The 24,185-nt window shown below is 43.3% G+C and overlaps 1 protein-coding gene across 1 annotated transcript in view; it reads left to right on the top strand.

The window, feature by feature from the left end:
• msraa (methionine sulfoxide reductase Aa) overlaps positions 1-24,185 on the top strand; it is a 67,207-nt gene that overhangs the window by 10,043 nt on the left and 32,979 nt on the right. Inside the window, exon 2 of the mRNA XM_080790198.1 lies at positions 22,917-22,988. Within this exon, the coding sequence (XP_080646324.1) occupies positions 22,917-22,988 (72 nt within the window). The remainder of the gene's footprint in view (positions 1-22,916; positions 22,989-24,185) is intronic.

Raw genomic sequence — 24,185 nt, 5'->3', positions numbered from 1 at the left:
ATTAAACTGGCTTGGTTTTTGGTGAATGTATACAGTATGTGGGACACAAATGTGGGTTTGAGTTGTCATGTGTCAATGAATGTGAATAGCCGTGTCCAACATTTTATATGGTCCTCTAAAAATTGCAGATCAGAAAGCAATGCATCTCAAAGATTCACATGGCGATAAATGCACTTGCCTATACAGAGTTACACATAGCCCAGTTAGTGCTGCATTGAATCCCACCAGAGCTTTCCTTGTGTCACACTGTCTCGCTCTGCTTTCGTCCCTCTTCGTCTGTTTTATAAAATATACAAAAGGGAGTGACCTGTGGCTAACCTTCTGCCACAGAGGATCCTCTGACAAAATGATTGAATTTCTCTGTAGATTACGAGAGACATTCAACACGGTAAGGTTGCAAGATCAAATCCCCACAGCACACATTAATTTGTGCTTTCAAAGTGTCCTCAAGCGAGGCACTGACCCCAACACTAGATTTTAGTGTCAGCTAAATTAATATGACTTTGTGGATGCTCAAGTATTTCGAGGGAAAGTTGCCTTGCCTAACAACTTGCTCTGTAAAAGCTCGCCTAGTCAATGCATCTTTTTGAGGGGAGCCCCATCCTATGTCCAGCTTTGAGGGTGTGTGTAAACACAAACATTGTCCTAACAAACATTAAATGCCATTGATAATGAATGGCCAGTTTTACGTCCCAACACAAACATTAAATATCATTGATGATGAAATGCCAGTTTTGAGTGTTTGTCCCCAAAAAAGTACGTCATTTATTCTAATTGTTGTTATTGCAATTTACGAGCTGCGTTCGCTTCTTTCAAAATAGGAGCTCGGGTGCCGGGCAGATCTTTAATAATTTATTATAATGTTCTTATTTTGATCATAAGAACCCAATTACTGAATGTCAAGTCTCCAGGTTTTCTTCAGAAATTAGAATATCTGACCCTTATTTACTATGACTCTCTAGGTCGTCCTCAGACATATTAGGAGTCCAACTAGTACTAGTGTCTAGTGGTTCTCAAATATTTTACAGATATTTGCAAGGACCCCCATAACTGTTATGGTCATTCAGGGATAACTCTTTATGGTCTCATTTTGTATGTCCGTGGCATTAATGGAATTTTTACAAAGATGTCCACCACCACCGCATGATCCAGTGTGCGGACCTTACCTTTCTTTGTGGATTCTGACCTCGGCCCGTCAGGGCGCCACCTGTTTTATTTTGTTAGTGGATGTGCGTGCTTTATTGTTCTTTTCTGTGATTTTATTAACTGACCAGCAGTAGGCAGTCCTTTGGCTTTGAGAATGGGACCGCTCCCCAGTGTAGTGGGCCAACAGTGGAACCATACCTTAGAGCCATAAGTTTAATCAGCGACTCCCCGCCTTAATGAAGAGAGCAATTAGATGGAACAAAGGAGTAAAAAAATCTTCATTAACCTCAGGTCAGCCATGGGTCATTGGGCTGTTCATATGATTCATTACGCTTTGATAATGAAAATGATATGGCGCTATTCTATCTGAAAAGACTCAAATTGCATATCTGTGTGTGTGTGTGTGTGTGTGTGTGTGTGTGTGTGTGTGTGTGTGTGTGTGTGTGTGTGTGTGTGTGTGTGTGTGTGTGTGTGTGTGTGTGTGTGTGTGTGTGTGTGTGTGTGTGTGTGTGTGTGTGTGTGTGTGTGTGTGTGTGTGTGTGTGTGTGTGTGTGTGTGTGTGTGTGTGTGTGTGCACGTGTGCTAGCAAGCCCAGTATTCCTCCTGTGTTGTGTGAATATCTGTGCCCCGTGGTAAGTTATTACAACAAAGGGTCGACTCGTGCATAAATAAAAGTGAGATGAATTTGGATCTAATTTGTATTGCTATGGCTGTATTAACCATATGACCCTACAGTTTTATGGGCTCTGGCCTGCATGCTTATTGCTTATGTGTGGGCGTGTATGTGTTTATGTAGGCAAGCAAGCAAGCAGGCCAGGGAGGGTATGCTTGTCCATGTGCATGTATGTAAGTGCTTATGTGTCCATGTGTGTGCAAGGATGTGAAATGCAGGGCTTTCCAACCTTCTGCCAGACCCACGCAATATTAGCCCATGTAAGAGATAATGATGATAATGTTAATGTTGGGTTTGCACTGATGACTTTGTAATGTTTGTGCGTAAATTGTGTGTGGTGATTGTCTATGAGGATTGTCTGTGCGTTAGGGCATCATGTGATTGATGTGTAATGGTTTCCATTCATTAGTCTGCCACACTAGCTTCTCTCTCTCGTCCTGCCAAGATAGATGGGATAATATTACAAGGCGCTCTTCTTTGTCTTTCTGTCTATCGATATTTTCTCTTTTGTGCTTTTAGTTTGCTACAGTAATAACAATAATAACAGTAATTATAATATTTTACAGTATAAGGGATTGTCTTCTCTGTATTGGTGACATGACCACTGCCCTGTGTCTGATCTACTTCTCCCGCATGAGCTCATGCAATACATTTCTAACATAAAGAAAATACTCAATTGTTTCTGACTCAGATCAACATCCTGATCGCTCCAGAATTCCTTGACACCTGTTCAATCTCTCTTTTTCGTCTTCTGTCTCTGTCTCTGTCTCTTTCTTTCTGTCTCTCACTTCATCATCTTCCCAGGCGTCTTACTGGTGGTAGTATTTACTGAAGTATTTTACTGGTTTTTATTATATGACTTTGGCCAGAATCCTCTCAACTCAGATATTAGAGTGACACAATCATTTGATATGGCCTGAACAGAAATTCTACATGCAATCATATACATTATCACCCTAATATAATAAATAAAATATAGCACCAAAGGGGTCTGTTCTTTAGTTAGTCTACACCAGTGAAACCTTTCTGCCTCCTATACCCCCTCCAAGTATCCAAGTATCCCCTTTATCTGACATTTTGCTTGATATACCAGTATGTCAATTAATTCCACTGTGTGCACCTCATAAAATATGTAATTATCATTTACAATAAAACATAATCATTCTGTGAGATACTTGCATGCACCACAGAGTGCCACTAAAACTACTACTAATCATAATTCTCTCTCTGTTTGATTGAACCTCTACTCTTCCCTCTTTCTGACTTGCACTCATCTGAAATTCCCAACTCTCGCCTTTCCTCTGTGCGATTTGTATAATTTGCAATATTTCTGCATAATTCTGTAATCATGGTGGTCAAAGAGGAAATTGCTTTGGATTCAATTATGATGGTGGTTCTCTGCCACTGGGGGGGGGGGGTCTCAAACGATGTTAGACAGTATCAGAGCAGTATGAATGACGGGTTAGATTAGATTTGGGAATCAGCCGACTCTAGCCGAGCCTAATTAACACAAGGATTCAGCAGGCGCAGTTCCTTGTAGTGGAAATGCCTCATCTTCACGTTCTTTCAATTCCCTCTGCTGGGCATGGATTAGCACAAATCTGTGGGAGGATCCTGTCGGTTTCAAATGACTCAATGGGTTCTGCTGTGCAAAGTGTGCTAAATCAAGCGCACTCTCTTTGGGTGAAGCATTTGGAGCTGAAATTTGACCCAGTTCTAGTAGAGAGGATTGGTGGGTTTTCTTTTTTGTTCTTTTGTTTGTTCTTTCTGGCTTCTCTTTCAACATCATCTTCATTTTGTTCATCTCATCTCCTTTCTACATCCTCTCTCTCGCACCCCTTCAGCTCTTCTATTTTCTCACCCTCTCTCTCCCAAGTGTTTTTCTGTCAGTTTCCCTCTGTGTGTTGGCAATAACTACCTCAGCCTCATTCTGACTGAAGAGCAGAAGTCGTTGGAAATGTCAGCCATCGAAGACAAATGTCAGCTATTGTATTGTTGTGTTGTGTTATAGTTTCTATTGGCTGTGTGGTCTCTAGAACACACTGTTATTCTTAACCACAACACGTAAACATGTTGCTTAGTGATATGCATGGGCCTGTACTATAGAATAGATGTTACTTTCAACTAGATTTGGTGTAGAGAGGATACTCCTGGTATATCGCTGAGGGACCCCATCAAGCAAGTATAAGGGTTTAAAGGACCACTTTACATCTTTTGCAACCAGATCTTATTTTAATAATGTTTGGGAGACAAACACTTTTCTTTTATGTGTGTAATATGTGTTTTTAGATATAATTTTACTAGTATTTCAAAGTGCCAGTGATGTCATGGACACTGGTCTCACTTCCTTCCTGGACTACATGTTGTCTCAGTGAGACTGCATCCACACAGTAGAATCCCGAAGATGCCAGTTGCCGCTTGCGGCAGGAGTCTCTCCCTGGTTTTTAGACAGCTGGTGGATGGAAATGAAGCTCCACCCATGCTGCGTGGGTGGAGCACGTTTTTCGGCGGTTCGAATCCTGGCTCCTCGGCCCTTTCTGAAACCAGTCCCTTGACTTGAAGTGCTCTCGGGAGGTTCCCTTGTCAGGAAGTGCCCCTCCAGCTGAATCAAGTTCCCTTGATTAGGGTGCTGGGTATAAAAAACTGTTTGTTTTTTGTGGAGGTACTTACATTTGTAGGTCGCGGTTTCCTTGCGGACAGAGAGCCACGGCTGCACAAGGCAATTGAGTCTACATCGGCACAGACTCGCTCTTGAGGGCTTTTTAAGCCACTTCCACTCAAGGCTGTTTGGTTTCGGACGACACTTAATATGTCGCAGCCTCGCGTGAACGCGCATATATCGAGGGCAAGTGTGTAGGGCGAGTGGCGAGGAGCTGGTTTCAGAAAGGGGGCTACATTGCTTCCAATGAGTTGGTCGGTGTAAGCTTGCCACCATTGGTGTGTGAATGTGGGAAGTGAGGACGCTGGCGTCGACTGTTGGCCGCTTCACCTCCCAATGTATGAATGAATGAACCATTGTAAAGCACTTGGAAAAGCGAGCGCTATAATATTATTTATTATGAGATAAACTTAACACTTAAAAGTGTTTAAATGGTAAATCGTGCAATTTTATAGTGCTTTGAAAAAAATCCAGAACGCTTTACATAGATTGTGCATTACATTCGCCCATTCACACACACATTCACACACCGATGGCGAAGGAAACCATGCAAGGCACCAACCTGCACATCAGGAGCAATTAGGGGTACAGAGTCTTGCTCAAAGACACTTCGACACTAACTCTGGGGGAGCCCGGTATCGAACTGGGAACCTTGCTGTTCTACCTATCGTACCTACTGGCTACTCTACCCGTGATCCACTGCCGCCCGTTTACTTTTATTTTTCAAGAGGAAAGCACCATCACTCTGACTCTAATAAGTAGTATATTGCATCCTCCCTTAGGTATACTAGTATAGACTAATCCATGGAGGGGTGCCCTGGGCGCAGTCATAGCTGCGTGTGTGCGCGTGTGTACTGTGTATGGGCTTAAATATGTATCAGGTGCAGTCAGTATTTCAGCTACTGTAGTATAGCAATGCCACACACACAAATATTAAAATTTGAAATAAATATATATTTTGGCCTTTCATAAAATTTTATTGGACTGAAATCAGACTGCCAACAAACACATTCATATCAATTGTGGAAAGATGCAATGAAAATAAGTTAAGAACATTACATATCTTTTTGTTCTAGTGCTTATAAAAATACAGTACATCTATTCTAGAATACCGGTATGATACGTATGTCACCGAGCTGGGAAAGAAACAACATTTTTGGATAGAGGGATGATGAGAGCCAGGGAGGGATGGAGAGAGGGGAGAGAGTAGTCAGATAACAAGACAGATGTGAAAAGATAAAGACTAACTTTGAAGTGAGAGTTGTCGGCCCTCTCTCTCTCTTTCCTGGCTCCCTCCATTCTCTCTCACACTCCTTCCATCTCTCTGTCTTTCTGCCTGTTCCCCTCTGCTCTAATTTCATGGTCTTCCTGCCTCTCTCTCTCTCTCTCTCTCTCTCTCTCTCTCTCTCTGCCTACACCATCCACATAGCTTGGTTCTGATTGGCTGAATTAAGTCTGCAGTCTGCTATTGTGAATAATTGCTTTTGATCCGATGCGGATCTCTCTCTCTCTCTCTCTCTCTCTCTCTCTCTCTCTCCAGTTGCTCTGTCTTGTGCCCAATTCTGTATTACGCACGTGCATTCTGTATTACGCACGCACGCACACACGCACACACGCACACACACACACACACACACACACACACACACACACACACACACAGAGCAGTATTATTAAAAATCAAAGTCAGCCCCCAAACACCTGGTCAGTGACAAAGAGAGAGAGACAGAGATGGCTACAGTAGTAGGCTGTGTTGAAGGGCTGTTACAATAGCCTGGTATTTCCCAGTGCAGGGAGTAGGGCAGTAGCTGTGTAAAGAAGGTGTAGTTCACCTAACAGCCAGCAGAGTCCTATGTTCTGCTCTTCTATCAGAACTACAAGTACATTCTCTGGTAATGATTGAGTAACTCATTAGTAGTCAGGGCTGGGCAATATAGATATTGTGACATGACACTAAACATTGTGTGGCATTGTGTGGATATTGTAATATGACATATCGTTTCATCGTTGGAATTATAGTCACAGACACAGTACAATATTATTGTCACAAATGTTTATTTGAGATATTTTGTCAAAAGATATTCGATTTTATCGCTCAGCCATAGTAGAAGTATGTGTGTGATGTGATTCAGATTATACATAATTTGCCCAAAAAATAACATATGTAACAGTAGCATATGTTTAGGAGAAAATAGATTAACGGGTTCCAATATAAAGCATCATTTTCAGTATTTAAAATTTACTTTTGTTTTGAAACATACAATATTTGTGGAATAATATTAGCGATGGGATGTTATGGATTGAAATTCCACTGGTGATGTGGCATCACAGGGGTAAACATTTCACTGTATCAATTCAGCTGTGTTTCAGAGACCCTCAGTGTTATGACTATGGATCGAACCAGAACATAGTAGTACACAGCCTCTGTCTACATTATTAAATGTTTGAATTTAAAAAAATTGTGATGTTTCCCTTGAAGTGTACAGCCCTGTGAAGCATAGCTAGCTACAGAGGATGAAGTGAAGCAAATCAGCTTCCCTACACATACTGTACACAGTAGGAAGTCATTTGAACATTCTCCTCTCCTCTCCTCACAACTGAGGTGCTCCAACATCAAACCAAAATTGATTTTATATGAGAAAGATTTGCACAGATTCATGTATAGTCATGCAGTCTATTTCTCTATCATACATGTTGCATACATACATACATACATACATACATACTGTACATACATACATTTAGGTATGCGGTCTAGCCTAACTTGGACTCAGGGGGGTGGACGCCTCTGCCTTGCATAGTCCCCAGTGAATAGGCATTTTGCCCTTCACTGGTAACCCTATCTTGGAGTATTTTTAAATAAATTAAGGTATGGTGGGCTGGGCTTTTTACAAAAAAGCCCCCCTTTTAAATACTACACACATACATACTATACATATCTACATGCATACATTTCAGAAGTTTTAGCAGTTTTTAAGGACCCACTTTTAGGCCAGTGCACCAGAGCAAACGCTTGCCTTTTTTTAAACCCTACCCATTTTAACCAAATACATACTATGTACATACTGTACATACGACAGTATAGTCGTACTAACAGGATGTTGGACTAATGTGTGTGTCCCCACGCATGCATGGACGCACACACGCGCAGGGTTGGGAAGTAACATATTACATGTAACGCCGTTACGTAATCAAAAATCGGTAACTGTAACGTCTTAGAGTACATTTTAAAATGTATAATCTGGATTACAGTAACGGGGCTTGGTTACATTCTCCCCTAATTTCTTTAGGCCTACAAATAAGTTAAAACATCAAACAATAAAATAAGCGCGCTCGCGTCGGTCTCAGCAGCACCAATGGTTTTCCCCGCTGTCAGAATCTAAGTCTCCACTGTCTCCAGTCAACATATTATATTTTATTACATTTTATAGCATGATCTGTAGCCAGCGGACACTCCTGACAGTATCTGTAACCGGGGACAAGAGGAGGCGGGGTGTACTGTGCAGACGGTGTCCACGTCTAGGGTGGCCGTGGGTAGTGATATTCTGATGGGGAGTGGAATGATAAGATACCGTTAAAATGGCACACCAGTAGTCTATGCATTGCTCGCTATATGATGCAGACATAACCATAACTCTATGGATCATATAATTAACATGCAGCGGGGTGAAATCATCTCTCAATGGCTTCTGTGTGTGGTGGAGGTATCAAGATCATTTCAAACGACATACGACCAAAGCGTTGATTTCTAAATGCAAACTGAATCAGTCCGCGATTAATCACAGCGGTGGGTCGCACATTGCAAAGTCAAACTCGTCCACTCAATCGCGCATATAACAGTGTGTGTGTGTGTGTGTGTGTGTGTGTCTCTGTCTGTCTGTCTGTCTGTCTGTCTGTCTCTCTCTGTACATGTGAGAACTTGTTTGTTAAAGTGCCATTTTTAGCAAGTAACTTGTAACTGTAGGGGATTACTTTTTAAAAGTAACCTTCCCAACCCGACACGCGTATACACTGTACTTGTGTGTAGCGGTGTCCTGGCTGTTGGGAAACAGAATTACCCAATTGTCTCCTGTGATGCTCTGCAATCTCCCACTTCTACTCCTGTAATGATATTAGATTGGCCAAGACCCAGCTGTAACACTTAGCATGATATTACTGTGAGAGAGGTGGTGGTGGTGGTGGGGGGACGGACGGACAGACAGAGGAAGTATTGTCTTTCTCCAGAGAACATGTTAGGAGAACTATTATGTTCCAACACCTCTCAGTTGTGCTCTCTCTCTCTCTCTCTCTCTCTCTCTCTCTCTCTCTCTCTCTCTCTCTCTCTCTCTCTGTCTGTGCGCCTGTCTATCTCTGTGTCACACACATGCATGAAATTACACCCTCACACACAATTCCTGTCGGGAGGCAAGGTCCTTGCTGTTGCTATAAGCTGTAGTCCTGTCTTAACTGTCTACCTGTCTGTCTTTCTACAGGTCTGTCTGCCATTTGTGTTGTGTTTTCATGCGATGTGATGGTGTATCTATAGAATGAATGAAGTTGAAATATAGGGGTTATTTGCTGAGCTATTTACCATGTCATATGGAGATAGCCCTGTATTATATAATCCATTAATTTGCCAAATCATTCTATTAATTTGTCAGACATATGATCACACACGCATACATATAACATTCAGCTAACAATGTGGGCTATAGCGCTCTGGTGGTGCAGAGTTAAAGTTTCTGCCCAGTGCCCAGCAATGCCCACCTCCACGGAGGTTGTGAGTTCTACAGTGGTCCATCTGGCTTTAATAAGGCCCTCCAGAAAAACGTGTGCAAATATCCTTGATTGTTCAGGGTATTTTGAAATGAAATATGCAGGGTGTTTATTTGATTTCATGCAGTGAAATTGCGGGATGTCACATAATATTCGGAGAGTTGCGAAAAGTCTTTTTGCTAAAGTCGGCCTCCTGGTGGCGCTATAACAGGCATATCTGAAAGATTCAGGGCAGAGGTTCTGCTCTGGCATCCAGAGAATGTGCGTGCACAGTTTCACTGCGATCTTCCCAACGGTGCCGGAGATTAGCTGCTCACAGACAGACGGACACCCACCCTCCCCATATCTTTTACTTCCTACTGTATTTTGTGATTAATTAAAGGATGAGGCCAGTGAGAGAGGATTGTCTGCTCACACTGTTGACCTGGTTTCAAAAGTGAGATTCTGACCTCAAAAGTATTTCTTTTCACTTTTAGGACAAGAAAAAGCTGAAGTGGGGGAGTGAGATGTGCACACACACACACACACACACACACACACACACACACACACACACACACACAATATCCTTTAAATGCAGAGTGCATTTAGTCCCCTGGTCTCCCCACCACGCACACGCACACACACACACACACACACACACACACACACACACACACACACACACACACACACACACACGTTTCAGCATTAATGGCTCGCTTGGAGAAATCGATCGCCTCAAAGCCACATGGAGGCACACAAGCCCTCGCACACACTTAAACACAAACACACACACACACACACACACACACACACACACACACACACACACACACACACACACACACACACACACACACACACACACACACACACACACACACATGCTGGTGGAGACCTGGAAGGTCAAGTCATTTGGGGAGCTGGGGATATCCTGATCAGACAGACAGACAGACAGACAGATAACCCCTGGCCCCTCCCTCTTCATCATGCTACCAACTGTCAGTCAAGCTTTCAGTTATGATAGATACTATAGACACAGATAGACAGTATACTATTTTGTATACTGTATACAACTCGTCACACAGACTGTAGGTGTGTGTCTCACAACATTATGAGTTTTGAGCATTCATAGCGTCATCAACTCGACGACACCCCCGTCAGAAAATGTAAACAAAGGCAGTGGATGTAGTATCGTGCGTCAACATGGCAACGTGTCTCCAACGGAGAACTTACTTTGTCTTCCCAACCATTGTATGTTTTTGTTACAGAGCTCTGTAATGTGACACCCTCTGTCTCTACTTTAGAGGTCATCCTTCGCTGAGAGGACGTGTCTTTCGACACTTTTCGCGCAATGCATACATTGACTGTTATGGGTTAATTTGGTTACATTTGTACACTCGTTAAAGAATACTCAGGAGGACTATACAGTGGGTTGTGGCTTTTGGCGCAAGTTTGCATACGTTGGCTGATATTGATTGATCTGTCCAGTCACGATTGAATGAACTTATTGGATTCAGTTCAGTCAGAGCTGACTTGACAGATAATAATAACGCTCACTCTCCTGTCGACAAATATTCAGTATGAGAATGGACAATTGATATTTTGCTCAAAGTAGGAAAAGAGGTAAAGGAAAGACTATGTTTTAACAATGTAATGAGAGAGAGAGAGGGAGAGAGAGAGAGACCTTGTGCGTGTGTGTGTGTGTGTGTGTGTGTGTGTGTGTGAGTGAGTGAGTGGCAACAGTCTGATGTTATTGGACTATAGTGGACAAGGAGACCAACAGAGTCTGTCTGGAAGCCTGACAAAGTCTACTTACTTGAAGTCACTGGTATGGGTCTAGACTCTTACTCTGTATCTTGTGATAATGTATAGTCTGTCTGTTGTTGTTTGTATGTTTTACTGTTTACTGTATTGTTTCTTTTAGAATGGAATGCCCAGCTTGGGACATATAAATAAACTTAACCTTGACCTTGATTGGTTCTGAACCAATTCAGTCTGACATATCCTTCCCTTTTTGCCATGAACCCAACATTTGGGTTGTGGTTCCACTCTTTGACCCCTTTTCCACCGGTTGGTTCCCAATGGGAACCGGTTCAGTTCTTTTTGGTTTTTAGTCCATGAGCCAGAGCTCCAAAATTGGTGGGCAAACTATACCCTATATTAAATTGTTTATAGGACCAATACAAGTAAATTAATACATGATAACCCTTCCACAGTAGTAGCTTTTTCATATTTTTGATTATTTTGCATATTTTCCTACATAATGCCTCATTTGCATTTTTAAAAATGTAAAATTTGTAATACAATAAATCATTGTCTTCGTGTAAGTACTCAATTGGGGAAGTTTAATGGTGATAACAATCTAATATAGGTATGGTTTTGCCCACTCAATTCATAATTAATGTTTCAATTTTGGAGCTCTGGCTCATGGACTAAGAACCAAAAAGAACTGAACCGGTTCCCACTGGGAACCAACCGGTGGAAAAGGGGCCATTGTGAGCTTGCAGATGTACGACAGTACTGTATATTGGGCTTAAATTACCCCTTCATCAATTTTGAACCTTATCTTCAGTGGTGGACAAAGTACTCAACTTTAGTATTTGAGTCAAAGGTCAAAATATTACACTGAAAACACTGAAACACTTTTGAAAAAGGAGTTGTGGACCCTGAATCGAACTTGATGCAAGCAATATATTGACGGACGAAGGTTTCGGATGCAGTCTGTAAACATATTTACGACGAGTTCATAATAATGTCTTTAACGCGCAACAATGTTGGAGGAAAAATACGTGTGGAAGTGCTTTTAGAGTGTAATGTTTGGAATTGTCTCAGAGAAGGTTTGCCGATGTAGGGGTCAGTGATTACAGCAGCACTATTCTCTAAACCATCCACCCCATTATCTGCCATCGGTAGCATTAGTACTACACCATTTAAAAACAACAGCAGGACATGGTATCCATTATCTGGCTTTTAGATTCAGTTAATGACATGAGATGCTTACCGTAGTTTAAGTTGCAAACCATTGCATGACCATAGTCCTTAGAACAAGCGCATGCCTTCCATGCACCGTTTGAACAGCAGGTACTGTACAGTGCAACCAACTTTTTAGAATGTAAATTATGACAACTGTACTGTGTGCGTGCGTGCGTGTGTGTGCACACGCATAAGAATGGCTGTTGATGGTGATGTTACGTTACAAGGTAGGTATAAGGTCAATAACGGGTCTAAAGCATTTAGAACAGCAGCTCATTCATTCATTGTAATAGACATTTGTTAGTAGCAGTTGTAATAGACATTAGTTAGTATCAGTTTTAATGGACATTAGTATAGCGTGCTCTGCTTGCGCACAAGTAGGCCATGTATGGCCTAATTGCTGTGATATTTCATCTTGTGTCATGCACCTATAATATAGGTGCATGACACAAGATGAAATATCACAGTCTTGCATCTGTTCAGTCATTTCAGGGTTAGACGAGACCGCATATTATGCGGTCTCGTCTAACCCTGAAATGACTGAACAGATGCAAGACTCTGCATTGCACACGTCGCCTACGCAAGAGGGACACATACTGTAGCCTACACTGAATGTTATCACCCACAGCAACACTATCAGGGATGTCACAGCTGATCGACGGCAATAATGCAACATAATCACATCAAATCAATTAACCCTTTGTCAAGTCCCACCCGTCGTTGTGCCCCCATTGGTTGCCGTTTCATGGTTTGACAAAAATACTCTCTCTCCCTATAGGCTCCACTACCATTGAAATAAGTTGCTTCGTATTGATATTCTCTCCATTCAATTTATATTTTAAACTTATTGTCAGTAAAAAGGAACATCACAGGTGCAGCATGGTGACTGGGCATATATGTTTTTCCAAAAATGATGTTTTAGCAAATTCAACATAAACAAGGCGGAACCAGGGCGTATCAAGGCAGAAGAGCCTGCTGGTTAGTCAGTCAGGGACCAATCAGAAGGCTGACAATTGGTGAATTGAGAGGTTCAGTCCAGAGAGAGACGTGTGTGTGTGTGTGTGTGTGTGTGTGTGTGTGTGTGTGTGTGTGTGTGTGTGTGTTCTTTATGTGTTCTTTATGTAGCCTCTGAATGCATTTGTGTTTCTTGTTTCTAATGTTTGTTCACCCTTGTTTTACACTCAGCGTTATATCAACACTCAGGATTTTGCAGTGTATGTGAGAAAAAAACAGGGAGATTGTGTGTGAGTGTGCGTGCGTGCTTGTGTGTGAGCTCCAATCACAGCAAGCCAGACATAACTGCAGTGTTTCATTTATCATAGTCTTTACAGCTCCAGGGACTCTGGAGGGAAGTGAGAGAGGGGGCAGCCAGGAAGCTTCTGCCCAGGCCCTGGACCTCTTCTCTAGGCCAGGACGCTATTGGCAAGGCCCAGGCCTGTCGAGGCCGACACGCTAATCTCTCACCCAACAATCCAGCAGGAAAGCAGGGGTGGCGTGGCAGGCAGTGATAGGATATCAGCTCACACACACATTAGCCGAGAAACAGTCACAGAATGTATGTACCTGATGCATGTACATGGCCAGCTACACGCACACACACACACACACACACACACACACACACACACACACACACACTACACATTCATTGAATGCACATGCCTTGCAGAAACCCCTATAACATGCTGCTGATCAACATGCTACTGTAACAACACGTTAAGATGCAACGCTTTGCACTGTCCTTCGGAGGGGCGATGGGCGAAACAGCGTTGTTGTTGTGCATGAATTGAAAACATATTTGGAGAATGTCTTCTTGGCCTATACTGCCAGCGTTCACTAAATGTTTGCCACCGATTGGCCCAGTGATTAGCCACACACACACAAACAGGGGTGGAAACATAATCTCCGCCTCTGGCCTTCCCGCCTGGAACAGGTAGAGCAGTGAGTCACAACAATCACTTTTCTTTATTATTGCTTATTATGACAACAGAGCATTTAGTTTTTCATCCATTTTGTCATCACTATCTTCATAGTTTTTAACCAATTCTTCTCTAAATACAGTATATGGGAAGTGAGTTGCTTACAATGTTGTGGTACAAATACACTGCAGGCATCCATAGAAAGCTACGAAATTTGAAATGGTGTTAGACACAATTTAAGAGATGGTCAAGATACAACATACAGACGCATGTTGCTGATGCAGTGGCGTGCTTCTTGTGATTGAAGGAAAGAAAGAGGAGGCTAGAGCTAAAGGAAGGTGGAATGGCTGGCACCCGCTAAAGCCACATCTGTGACGCACAACTCTGACTCAGCACTTTGTTCCTTAATCAGCTTTCTGTGCAGGATGACTGACTGACTGCTTTCTCTTTCTCACCTTTCATTTGTCATTCTCTCACTCTGTGTGCGTACCCCCTCACGACACGCCGCGTGGTAAGCGACTCACCACTCACCCACCCAAACACATCTCTCTTGTTTTTACTAACCACTGTTTCGGGCTCATCTTATCACCTAAAACTGGAGTATGAATAGGTCTGAACAGAGCAATTCTTTTTAAAGTTCCTTGTGAGAACTGAAACACCAAAGTCACGTTTACAAGGTGCCAAACCATTACGAATTTATTAACAGAAAATTAAATACTGGTAGTCTTATTCTTGGCAGGGGAAGCAGTTCAAAATCGTTGCTGAACATCACCGGTAGGTCTTTTAACTTCAACTTAAAAAAACATCACATGGATGCACCTGGGACGTATCCTCAGTGATGTATCCAAGCAAGGCCATCGGAGTTTCGGGTCTCGCAACATCATACCCCTCACTCAGGTGACCCAGCCGGGGCTACCCACGATCAGTCCCATTAGGGAAAGACATGGCCGCACAATCCTCCGCTCCCGAACTACTCTGCCGGACTGGGAGGTCTGGCGAGTGGAAGGACTAGGCTCTGTGGGTTGACTCCTGTCCGGGCCTCTCCTACTTCTCACCAGGTCAACTCATGCTCTCACCAGGTGCAGCGCAGGACCTGTGTGTTGCACCAGACTCCCAGCCCCAGGACCTGTGTGTTGCACCAGACTCCCAGCCCCAGGACCTGTGTGTTGCACCAGACTCCCAGCCCCAGGACCTGTGTGTTGCACCAGACTCCCAGCCCCAGGACCTGTGTGTTGCACCAGACTCCCAGCCCCAGACACTTCATTCAGGAGTGGCGGATTATTGAGCCGCAGTGGTTCCATAGGCTCCACCTGCAGGGAAACGGTGGTGCTGCAGGCTCCGCTTGTGGCTTGAATGGCCCTCCTAAAGGCCTTCAGATTCATTGTAATTGTAAAGGATTCAGATTTTACAGAGGCCAGTTATGAATTGCAGCCATCCGTAGGTGCCCTTTGAGAGCGGTTTTGAAGGAGTCAAGGGATTCACATGTCTTAATGACTGTTGGTAGGGCGTTCCACATTTTGGTGGCATAGGAGCGAAAATAATTTAGTCCCTTGTTTGTGCCGAATCTGGGTTGTACATGGTTTGTTGCACTACCTCTGGTGGTGTGGGTGTGGACTTCGTTTACATTAAGGAAGTATTTACTATTTAGACAGGTACATGGGTATCTTAGTGGTGTATCGAATCTTGTGGACCAGACCCATTGCAAGATGCTGTACTCTGTCGTCGACCCTAAGCCATCCCAGCCTGTCAAAGTGGGCAGGGGTGAGGTGGGTTCGGGGGGTGAGGTGAGATGGTTGGTTCCACAGGTGAGTAAAGGATAACTTAGGCTTGATTCTAGTTGTTTAGTATCTAGTAGTAGATACTTCAACAGAGATGAGCATGACTGTGAGTATTCAAGAGAATTGGATAGGATTTCTCTGATACGAGTCGAGTAGAGTATTTGTACTCTTTTCTTAGGTATTTCACTCCGTTTCAATATCCATGTACTGAACAAACAACAAACAGGACTTGGAGTCATTATCATGAAGGCAAAATGACAGTTTTTGGTTTAACCACATTAACCCTAGCTTACCTGTTCTGGGCATGTCATAATACAAATCAGCCATTAATGCGTACTTGCTATACTTACTGTATACCATAACCCCACGCTGTGTGCTGATAGGCTGCTGCTGGGGCAGTTCTGCCTAGTGTCAGAGAATGGGTTGGCTGGGAGAGTCTGGCCTGCCCTGAGATGAGCTGGGCTGAAATAGAGCAGCACTAATTGAGTGTGTTTGTGCGCTTGTGTGTGTGTGTGTGTGTGTGTGTGTGTGTGTGTGTGCACAGCTGCGCACGTGTGTGTGTGTGTGTGTGTGTGTGTGCGCGTGTGTGTGTGTGTGTGTGTGTGCGTGCGCGCGCGCATGTGCGCGTGTGTCTGTCATGGGCACAGATGCCACCATGGATAAGGTCTATTTAGTGATCAGCCTTATTATTTAGACAGGGTTTAGTTTAGGGAGCTGGAGAGTAGGCTTAGAGGCAGACTATTTACACACACACACACACACACACACACACACACACACACACACACACAGTCACACACACATGGCCACTTCCTCTCAGACAGACATGCTAGCACACATGGACGTGTGTGGGTGCATACACGCACGCATGCACACACACACACACACACACACACACACACACACAGCGCAGCTCCAGTGCTGTTTGATTATTCATGTAAAGTGTGTCATGTAGTGCTTTCTAACCACTTTGCAGTGCTCTTTGCTGCCAAATAAAAGAGAATTAGTCCTCTGCATAAATACCGTGCCACTATTGTGGCATAACCAACTGTTTTACTGCAGCAAAGGACCACTCAGGGAAATACAATGTTATATCACAGCACTGCTTTCTACCACATGAACCCTAGCACTAGTATTCTGCCGGCACATGTCCTGCAGAAATGTCATATCTTCAAGCTCGTTGTGAGCCTCATGGATCTTTGTAGATGTGGTGGAGAAAAACGAGGGGCTTAGCATAGCCCCCAGGGGCATCCCAGTCTACTAAGTACACTATAAGATCCTCAGGGTCATATCTTCCAAAACATACGCTATTCCTGAATTGAGAGGCTTAAAACAACCCCTTTGCATCTATAGCGATGAGCTTTGCGCCCACATCATTTGCCAGTGGAATTGACTAGTGGAATTGAGGGCGGACACACCCCAATGCAATCGTGCCCTGTGTTTTACACCATGCATGCACCATAGATTGTCTAAATGGGACCCTCATTGTTAATTTAACTCTACAAATGGACCATTTGTGCACTCGCTGTACAGGGTCCATTTGGTTTTATTTGGTTGGTGTGTGTTGTTGTAACTTGTAACTGCATACCGATTTCCATTTATACTGTATAAGGGGTTGTGTGTTATAGTCTATTTTTCCCAAATCATGAGAGAGAGGGATGTAACATGCGTGCCTGTGTACTGTACTCAACAACATATTTATGCATGTTTAGAATGTGTACTGTGCCGTGAATTTTGAGTAAGGAAAAAGGATTGAGTGTCTGTCGATGTGTGTCCTTAATGTGTATTTGCTGAACACACACACACACACACACACACACACACACACACACACACACACACACACACAGACTCATATTCACATTTTTTCTAAGGAAGTAAATTCAATTAATCAACAAGCATGGTTGGTTATTATCGTTCCCACTGAGATAGACACATTGAGAACAGGGATTTCAAAGCAGCTCCGCATACAATAATTACTCCACAGAAAAATGCCTTTGTGTATGCATGTATATGCGTGTGTGTATGCTGTGGAGAAGATAAATGTGGAATATTAATGAATCTTCCTGAAAGAGAACTCTTTATCGTCCTAATTCTCTCTCTCTCTCTTTCTCTCCCTCTCTTCTACTTCCTACTCTTTCTCTCTCATTATTTGTGGCTTTGCGAAAGACTGAGGAAAGGGTGGGTTGGAGGAGAAAGGTTAAATAGGAGTCGCCTATCAATATATCAATGTGTAGGGAGTGCTGTACAGAGTTTCTTTAGTGTTTGTCTGTTACATTATTTTCTAGTTTATTCTGGACAACTCGGCCAAGTAATACTGTATGCATTTCACACAAAGGTGTAGATCATCTACGGACAACATTGCAGGTCCAAATCCCAAAGTGAGCTACTGCAGCTTAAAGAGGCCGACTGTCAATATGGATGCTATTTTGGATTCGGTCCATTCTCATGTTCTTTCTTGAATTAATTACTTAATTATTTCAGTAATGACTTAATTACTTCAGTGATGTGTGTGTGTGTGTGTGTGTGTGTGTGTGTGTGTGTGTGTGTGTGTGTGTGTGTGTGTGTGTGTGTGTGTGTGTGTGTGGCAGTGGGTGTATTTGGGAACTGGCTGGTGGTGGAACTCAAAGGGTTGATTGCCTTTTCCACTATCACTGTTTTGCTCTCTCTAATACTCACACACACACCTACACACACACACACACACACACACACACACACACACACACACACACACACACCTGGCTGTTGCAGTCATTAATATTCTGTGTGGACTCATTGTCTTTCCGCACTGACATTTACATTTAGATTGTTTATCTCTTGTGGATAGTGTGTGTGTGTGTGTGTGTGCGCGTGTGTGCGTGCACGCGCGCATACATATGTCTCTTTGTTTGTGTGAGTTAGTGAATGTGTGCTCAGTAATGGCCAGCATTTGCTGCTCTCTGTAGGCAGCAGACCACCATAAAACACCCAGCAGTAAGAAGAAGGGATGGACATCATGGACACACAGAAACACGGAGAGAGACATAGCTGTACTGTATGGAACGTCTGTGCTGTGCTAAGAAAACACCTGCTGAATTAAAATTAAAAAAGCGGCCATTAAACACAGACACAAGACAAACGCAAGACAGGTGTCTTGAATTTGTGAATGCAGCCCAGTAAGGGCATATGTCGACCCCACCCGCAAACCTCCGCACCACCCCCTCCTGGTGCTGCGGCCATCTTGGAAACTAAACGCAATATAAACAATGGGAGAAGCGTGGGGCCGAGAAAGGCCCTTATTGCTTTGGAGCGAGAGAGAGGAGGGGGCAGTGACGTGCAGAGGGAATTTGAAGGGCAGGGGCTGGAATTCGAAAAGGCACCTTAATTTTTCTTTTACATTTCAACCCATAGATTTAGAGGAATATCTCATTTTAAACACTAGGAAATGACCCAACCAGTCTGCCCTGTAGCCCAAATGACTGATTATTAAAGTGAAATGAGCAACTGGCAGCCCGGGGGCCACATGCAGCCCTCACCTTCACTTAATGCGGCCCACAGGTTAATATCTGAATACTGATATATTATTGATTTCAGCTGTTACAATTCCAAACAAGCCAACCCAAGGCAAAGCTAGAAGGGGAAAGAGGCACACCATCTTCTACGTAGGCACACCGCAGCGTGATGGCGCAGCTATAAACACTGCAGAGCTCTAGATCCTGATGCTGGATAGGAGGGAGTGGACGGCAGTGATCCAGGAGATTCAGTAGTAGAGATTCATGGTGTTACACATTGCATCACATCTTGTACATCTTCACCTGTCTAGTGAGTGGCTGCGATGGTGCGTCATTATTTCAGCTGAATCGAGTTTGATTCAAACCTGACTTGACCAATAAGAAAATCAGCTCATATCCACTTGACAATATGACAAAAGGACGTTTTGATTGAATGAGCATGTGTTTTGTTTGATGAACAACATAACAAATACAAGATATAGAAAACTCTGGACTGAAATATAACTTTGGACAAGGATTTGCTAAACCACTATTAATCTGAATGGTGGGTATTTTGTCTGATGCTATAATGGATAGGCTGGCCATTGAATAACCAAATCGGAGGCATTTTCATCGTCTATCTAATGGAAAAAGCTCATTTGACTGTGTGCAAAAAGGCCTTGTTACCCTGTCAACTAACCATGCTTCCTCTCAATTTAACACCAGGTATAGATGCACTGTTGGCTAAATGGAAACTTCCAAAGCGATGTTCTATCATGGTCCAAAAGGCTTTCATTAGTTTGCCAGTCAACCTGCCTGTCAGACAGAGACACAGTAGTTCTTGTCTCTGCTCTACCCTGCAGTCTTTCTGTGCAGCCTTGAGAAGATCAAGAAACAAAAGCCAAGGCTGACAGATGCGGCGACATAAAGGAAATAGAGAGCATTGATGAAGCCTTGGCGAGTCAGAGTAGTCCATACCGTAGCCTACAACCCTTTGCTGGCTTGCTCTAGGTTGCCCTTTGATCTGAGACAAACAGAATTGAGAGATGGGTAACGGGGAGAGAAAAGGGAGAGAAGCAGACAAGACAGCAAGCAAAGCAAAGTGAAAAGTCTGGAAAGTGATAAACCAGTTGAATGTGCACTATAGATACCCAGCAAATTCTGGATTGTTAATATGATTTTGTCTATGTCTGAAAATGTAAGCACCCTTACACTTTCAGAGTTAAATGAACAACTCCAGATTTTCAAACTTGAGAGCTTGAATCCAGGTCACAGGAGCTCTTCAGAGCCGGCCATAAAAGTAGCCTTTTTTATTTCAAATAATAGTGTGCAACTGGTTTTGATTTGGACGCAGGGTTAAAGTCAGAAGAAGAAAGTAGCTGCGGGGAGCTGTGTAAATGCCTGATGGGTTTCTGCAGCGTGACGACACTCGGTCACACATGGCCGTCTCCCTTTTAAATATTCTCTATCTGAGAAAGAAAAAGAAAATCCCACCGTACCACACACGCTGTGCTCACCTTACCTAACCCTGAGTGTTTTTGTCCTCTGTTCCCCAAACATGAAAAAGATAACCCGCATTATGGGGGCATGGGGCTTATAATAATGTTGGATTTTACACTACTCTTTGAAATATCTAAAACTAATTATAGAACCTTTTGATCGTCCCTCATATGTAGACGGAAAGACAGAGACAGAGGTAGAGACACATACACACAGAGGGAGAGAGAGAGATTCGTAGAGATAGATTCCGATACAGTGTTACTGCAGAGCTGATTGGCTTAGAGACCTCCAGCTGGCTGCTTATATCGGCATGCCTTGCTTCCATGGCGAGTTGGCGACTTAACCATGCGTTAGTGTGTGTGTGTGTGTGTGTGTGTGTGTGTGTGTGTGTGAAAGAGAGATTGGCGAGGGAACAGGGGTTCCAGATGTTAAGTTCATTCTCTCTTTCTCTCCCCATCTATTTTAATCCACACACTCCCTCTCTTATAGCCTCATAAAGGACCATCTGTGACTATGCACGCACGCACACACACACACACACACACACACGCACGCACAGTATACAGTACACTTGCATACAGTCAAATAACACACAGCACATAAGCTTTGCTTTAGCTCAGCCAGGTGGCTTGTTGGCCCCAATTGGGTCCTCATCCACCTCTGGCTCTGTAGGCTGATTGGAGTGAATGCAGGTGCTTCGAAATTAGTCATGGTTGAACTGTGTGTGTGTGTGTGTGTGTGTGTGTGTGTGTGTGTGTGTGTGCGTGTGCGTGTGCATGTGTGTGTAACTACCAGTACTACATAGTTTCTGGTGGTACAGTACAAAACAGAGTTGTCTTGGCCCAATGCTGGCCCAATTCATATTCTGAATGAAACACCCTTTATTCAAATTAAGCCAAACCTCACCATCCCCTCTGATACCACAGCTAATTTATGGTGATTAATGATGGTCAAGATGATACAGTATCTCACAGTGCGGCTGAACAACACTCTCTTACATCTGTTTGTGTGCTTGAGTCCTATTAATTTGGTCTGTCCGTCCATCCGTCAGTCTGTCCATCTCTCTCTCTCTCTCTCTCTCTCTCTCTCTCTCTCTCTCTCTCTCATTCAATTCAATTCAATTCAATTCAAAGGGCATGAGAAAACATGTGTTTACATTGCCAAAGTGGAACAATACAATCAAAACAAAATGTATGTACAATTGAGTCAGAATATCAAAGTCAGAATATCCAATTGTTCAATTTCAATGTACTGAGGTCACTCGATGCAGATAGTGCAGGAATACACACAATGATTAGTAGTCTTTAAGGTGGTTATGTTCCATTTGATATCCTTCTCCTATCACAACAGCTCACGCATCTTGCTGCTGTGTTTGCATATTGTGCTTCACCCAGCAGATATGAGAGGTTTTTTTTGGTCATTTGTCATGTTTTCAAACTCTCCTTGGGTGATTGTAATCTAAGGGAAGTATGTGTCTCTGATGTCTTGGTACAGTGGACAGACGGTTTGGAAATGTAGATCGGTTTCCACTTAATTTTGTGTGCAGTGGGTGCATAGTCTGCCTATGACGGCCTTTCTCTATCGCAAGGCTGCTCGCTGAGTCTGTACCTATAGTCAAGATTTCTTTGTTTTGGGTTGGTCACAGTGCTCAGGTATTCTGCCACGGTGTATTCTCTGTTTAAGGTCAGATAGCATTCTAGAAAGTTTACTCTGCTTTTGTTTCTTTCCAATGTGTCAAATGGCGTTATTTTTGCTGTTTTATAATTTAATTATTTATTGGGTTTTCTATCTGGTGGCTCTGCTTGTGTTTGTGCACAGAGTTCCAGGACCAGCTGGCTGAGGGGGCATCTCTGTAGAGTTTCTCTGTGTGTGAGTGCCTTGTTAGGGAGTGCATCTGGGTAACTTTCCTTTAGGTGGTTGTAAAATGTAAGTGCTCTCTTTTTTATTTTGATTATGAGTGGGAATCGTCCTAATTCTCTCTCTCTCTCTCTCTCTCTCTCTCTCTCTCTCTCTCTCTCTCTCTCTCTCCTCTCTCTCTCTCTCTCTCTCTTACAGCCACCAAACATGATGTGAATGGCAACAGGACTGTTCCACCGTTCCCAGAGGGGACAGAGATGGTGTTATTTGGTGAGTTGCTTGTGGAGAGAGAGAGAGAGAGAGAGAGAGAGAGAGAGAGATGATTTGAAAAGGTCCTTTATTACGCACTGCCGGGTAATACAGATCAAAACCAGGATCTTATCTACATGCCAGTCTTGAATATATAATCACTGTGCACAATACTACTTTTGCATTGAAACCCTCCAGTTCACCCACCATCTTATAATAGGGGTGGGACAATGGAGAGAACAGAAGACCTATCAGCTGGAGATCAAAGTTCAACAAGAACACTAACAAATTGATTATATCAGCATGATGATTGTGCATAGACTGCTAAAATCTTGAGGTTTAATTGGACTCTCAGAAAGAATGAATTGTAGCCACTCCCTTACATCAGTTATCTGCCCTGTCACTTTCAAATAAAATGAACATGAAAAAATATATAAAAAATAGTTACGGAGGGCTTAGGGTTTTGATGTCGCAAAAAGTGTTATATTTCTATTTTATTGTCAGCTCCATATAGAGATCTAATTGGCAGCGGGGGCAGTGTCTTGGGTTTGATGAGGGCCCAGGTTGGGCCAGGCCTTCATTTTCGGGCCTGTTGAGAACTCACGCCGGGCACGGCTGCACTAATACCTTTGGGGCAGGCCCGTCTAGAGTTTGAATGGACAGTCAAAAGGGGGACATCGTAGAGGAAGGACAGGTGGGGAAGGTTCAACATATGGAATGTCAGAACAGGTCAGCTCCAGATATGGAGATCTAAAGGTTTGACGTCAGATGTATTGTTGCTGGCCGGCTCCATATATGCAAATCTAGGTGATGATCGAGTCATTAACATTCAGGATTGTTCAATGTTGGGGATGGCAATATAGTACAGTAATTAAATAACTAAATGCTGTAACTAAATAATTCGTAACCACTTCTGGTTGTACCTGACTTGATAGACTTGACTTGATAGACCTGACTTGTCATATTGCGCCCACATCCTATCATTTCTTCCTGCTAGTGTGTGAGAGAGAGGGAGAGGCGCTTTAGGAATGCTGCTGAGGAGGTCGGGATGAGAGAGAGCAGAGCAGCTGTGATTAAATTACCTAACTCAATCAACCCACGCCCCGGCCCCAGTAAAGCATTAGGAACCAATACACAGTATAGTAGATAACACATCAGGTGCTTTCAGATGCCATGCAGAGCTCTGGGAAGTAACCGCCTTTTATGTTCTTGTTAAAT

The sequence above is a fragment of the Protomyctophum bolini genome (genome assembly GCF_963924005.1).
Source record: "Protomyctophum bolini genome assembly, chromosome: 19".
NCBI classification, from domain to species: Eukaryota; Metazoa; Chordata; class Actinopteri; order Myctophiformes; family Myctophidae; genus Protomyctophum; species Protomyctophum bolini.
This window is presented reverse-complemented; position numbering and strand designations above follow the sequence as displayed.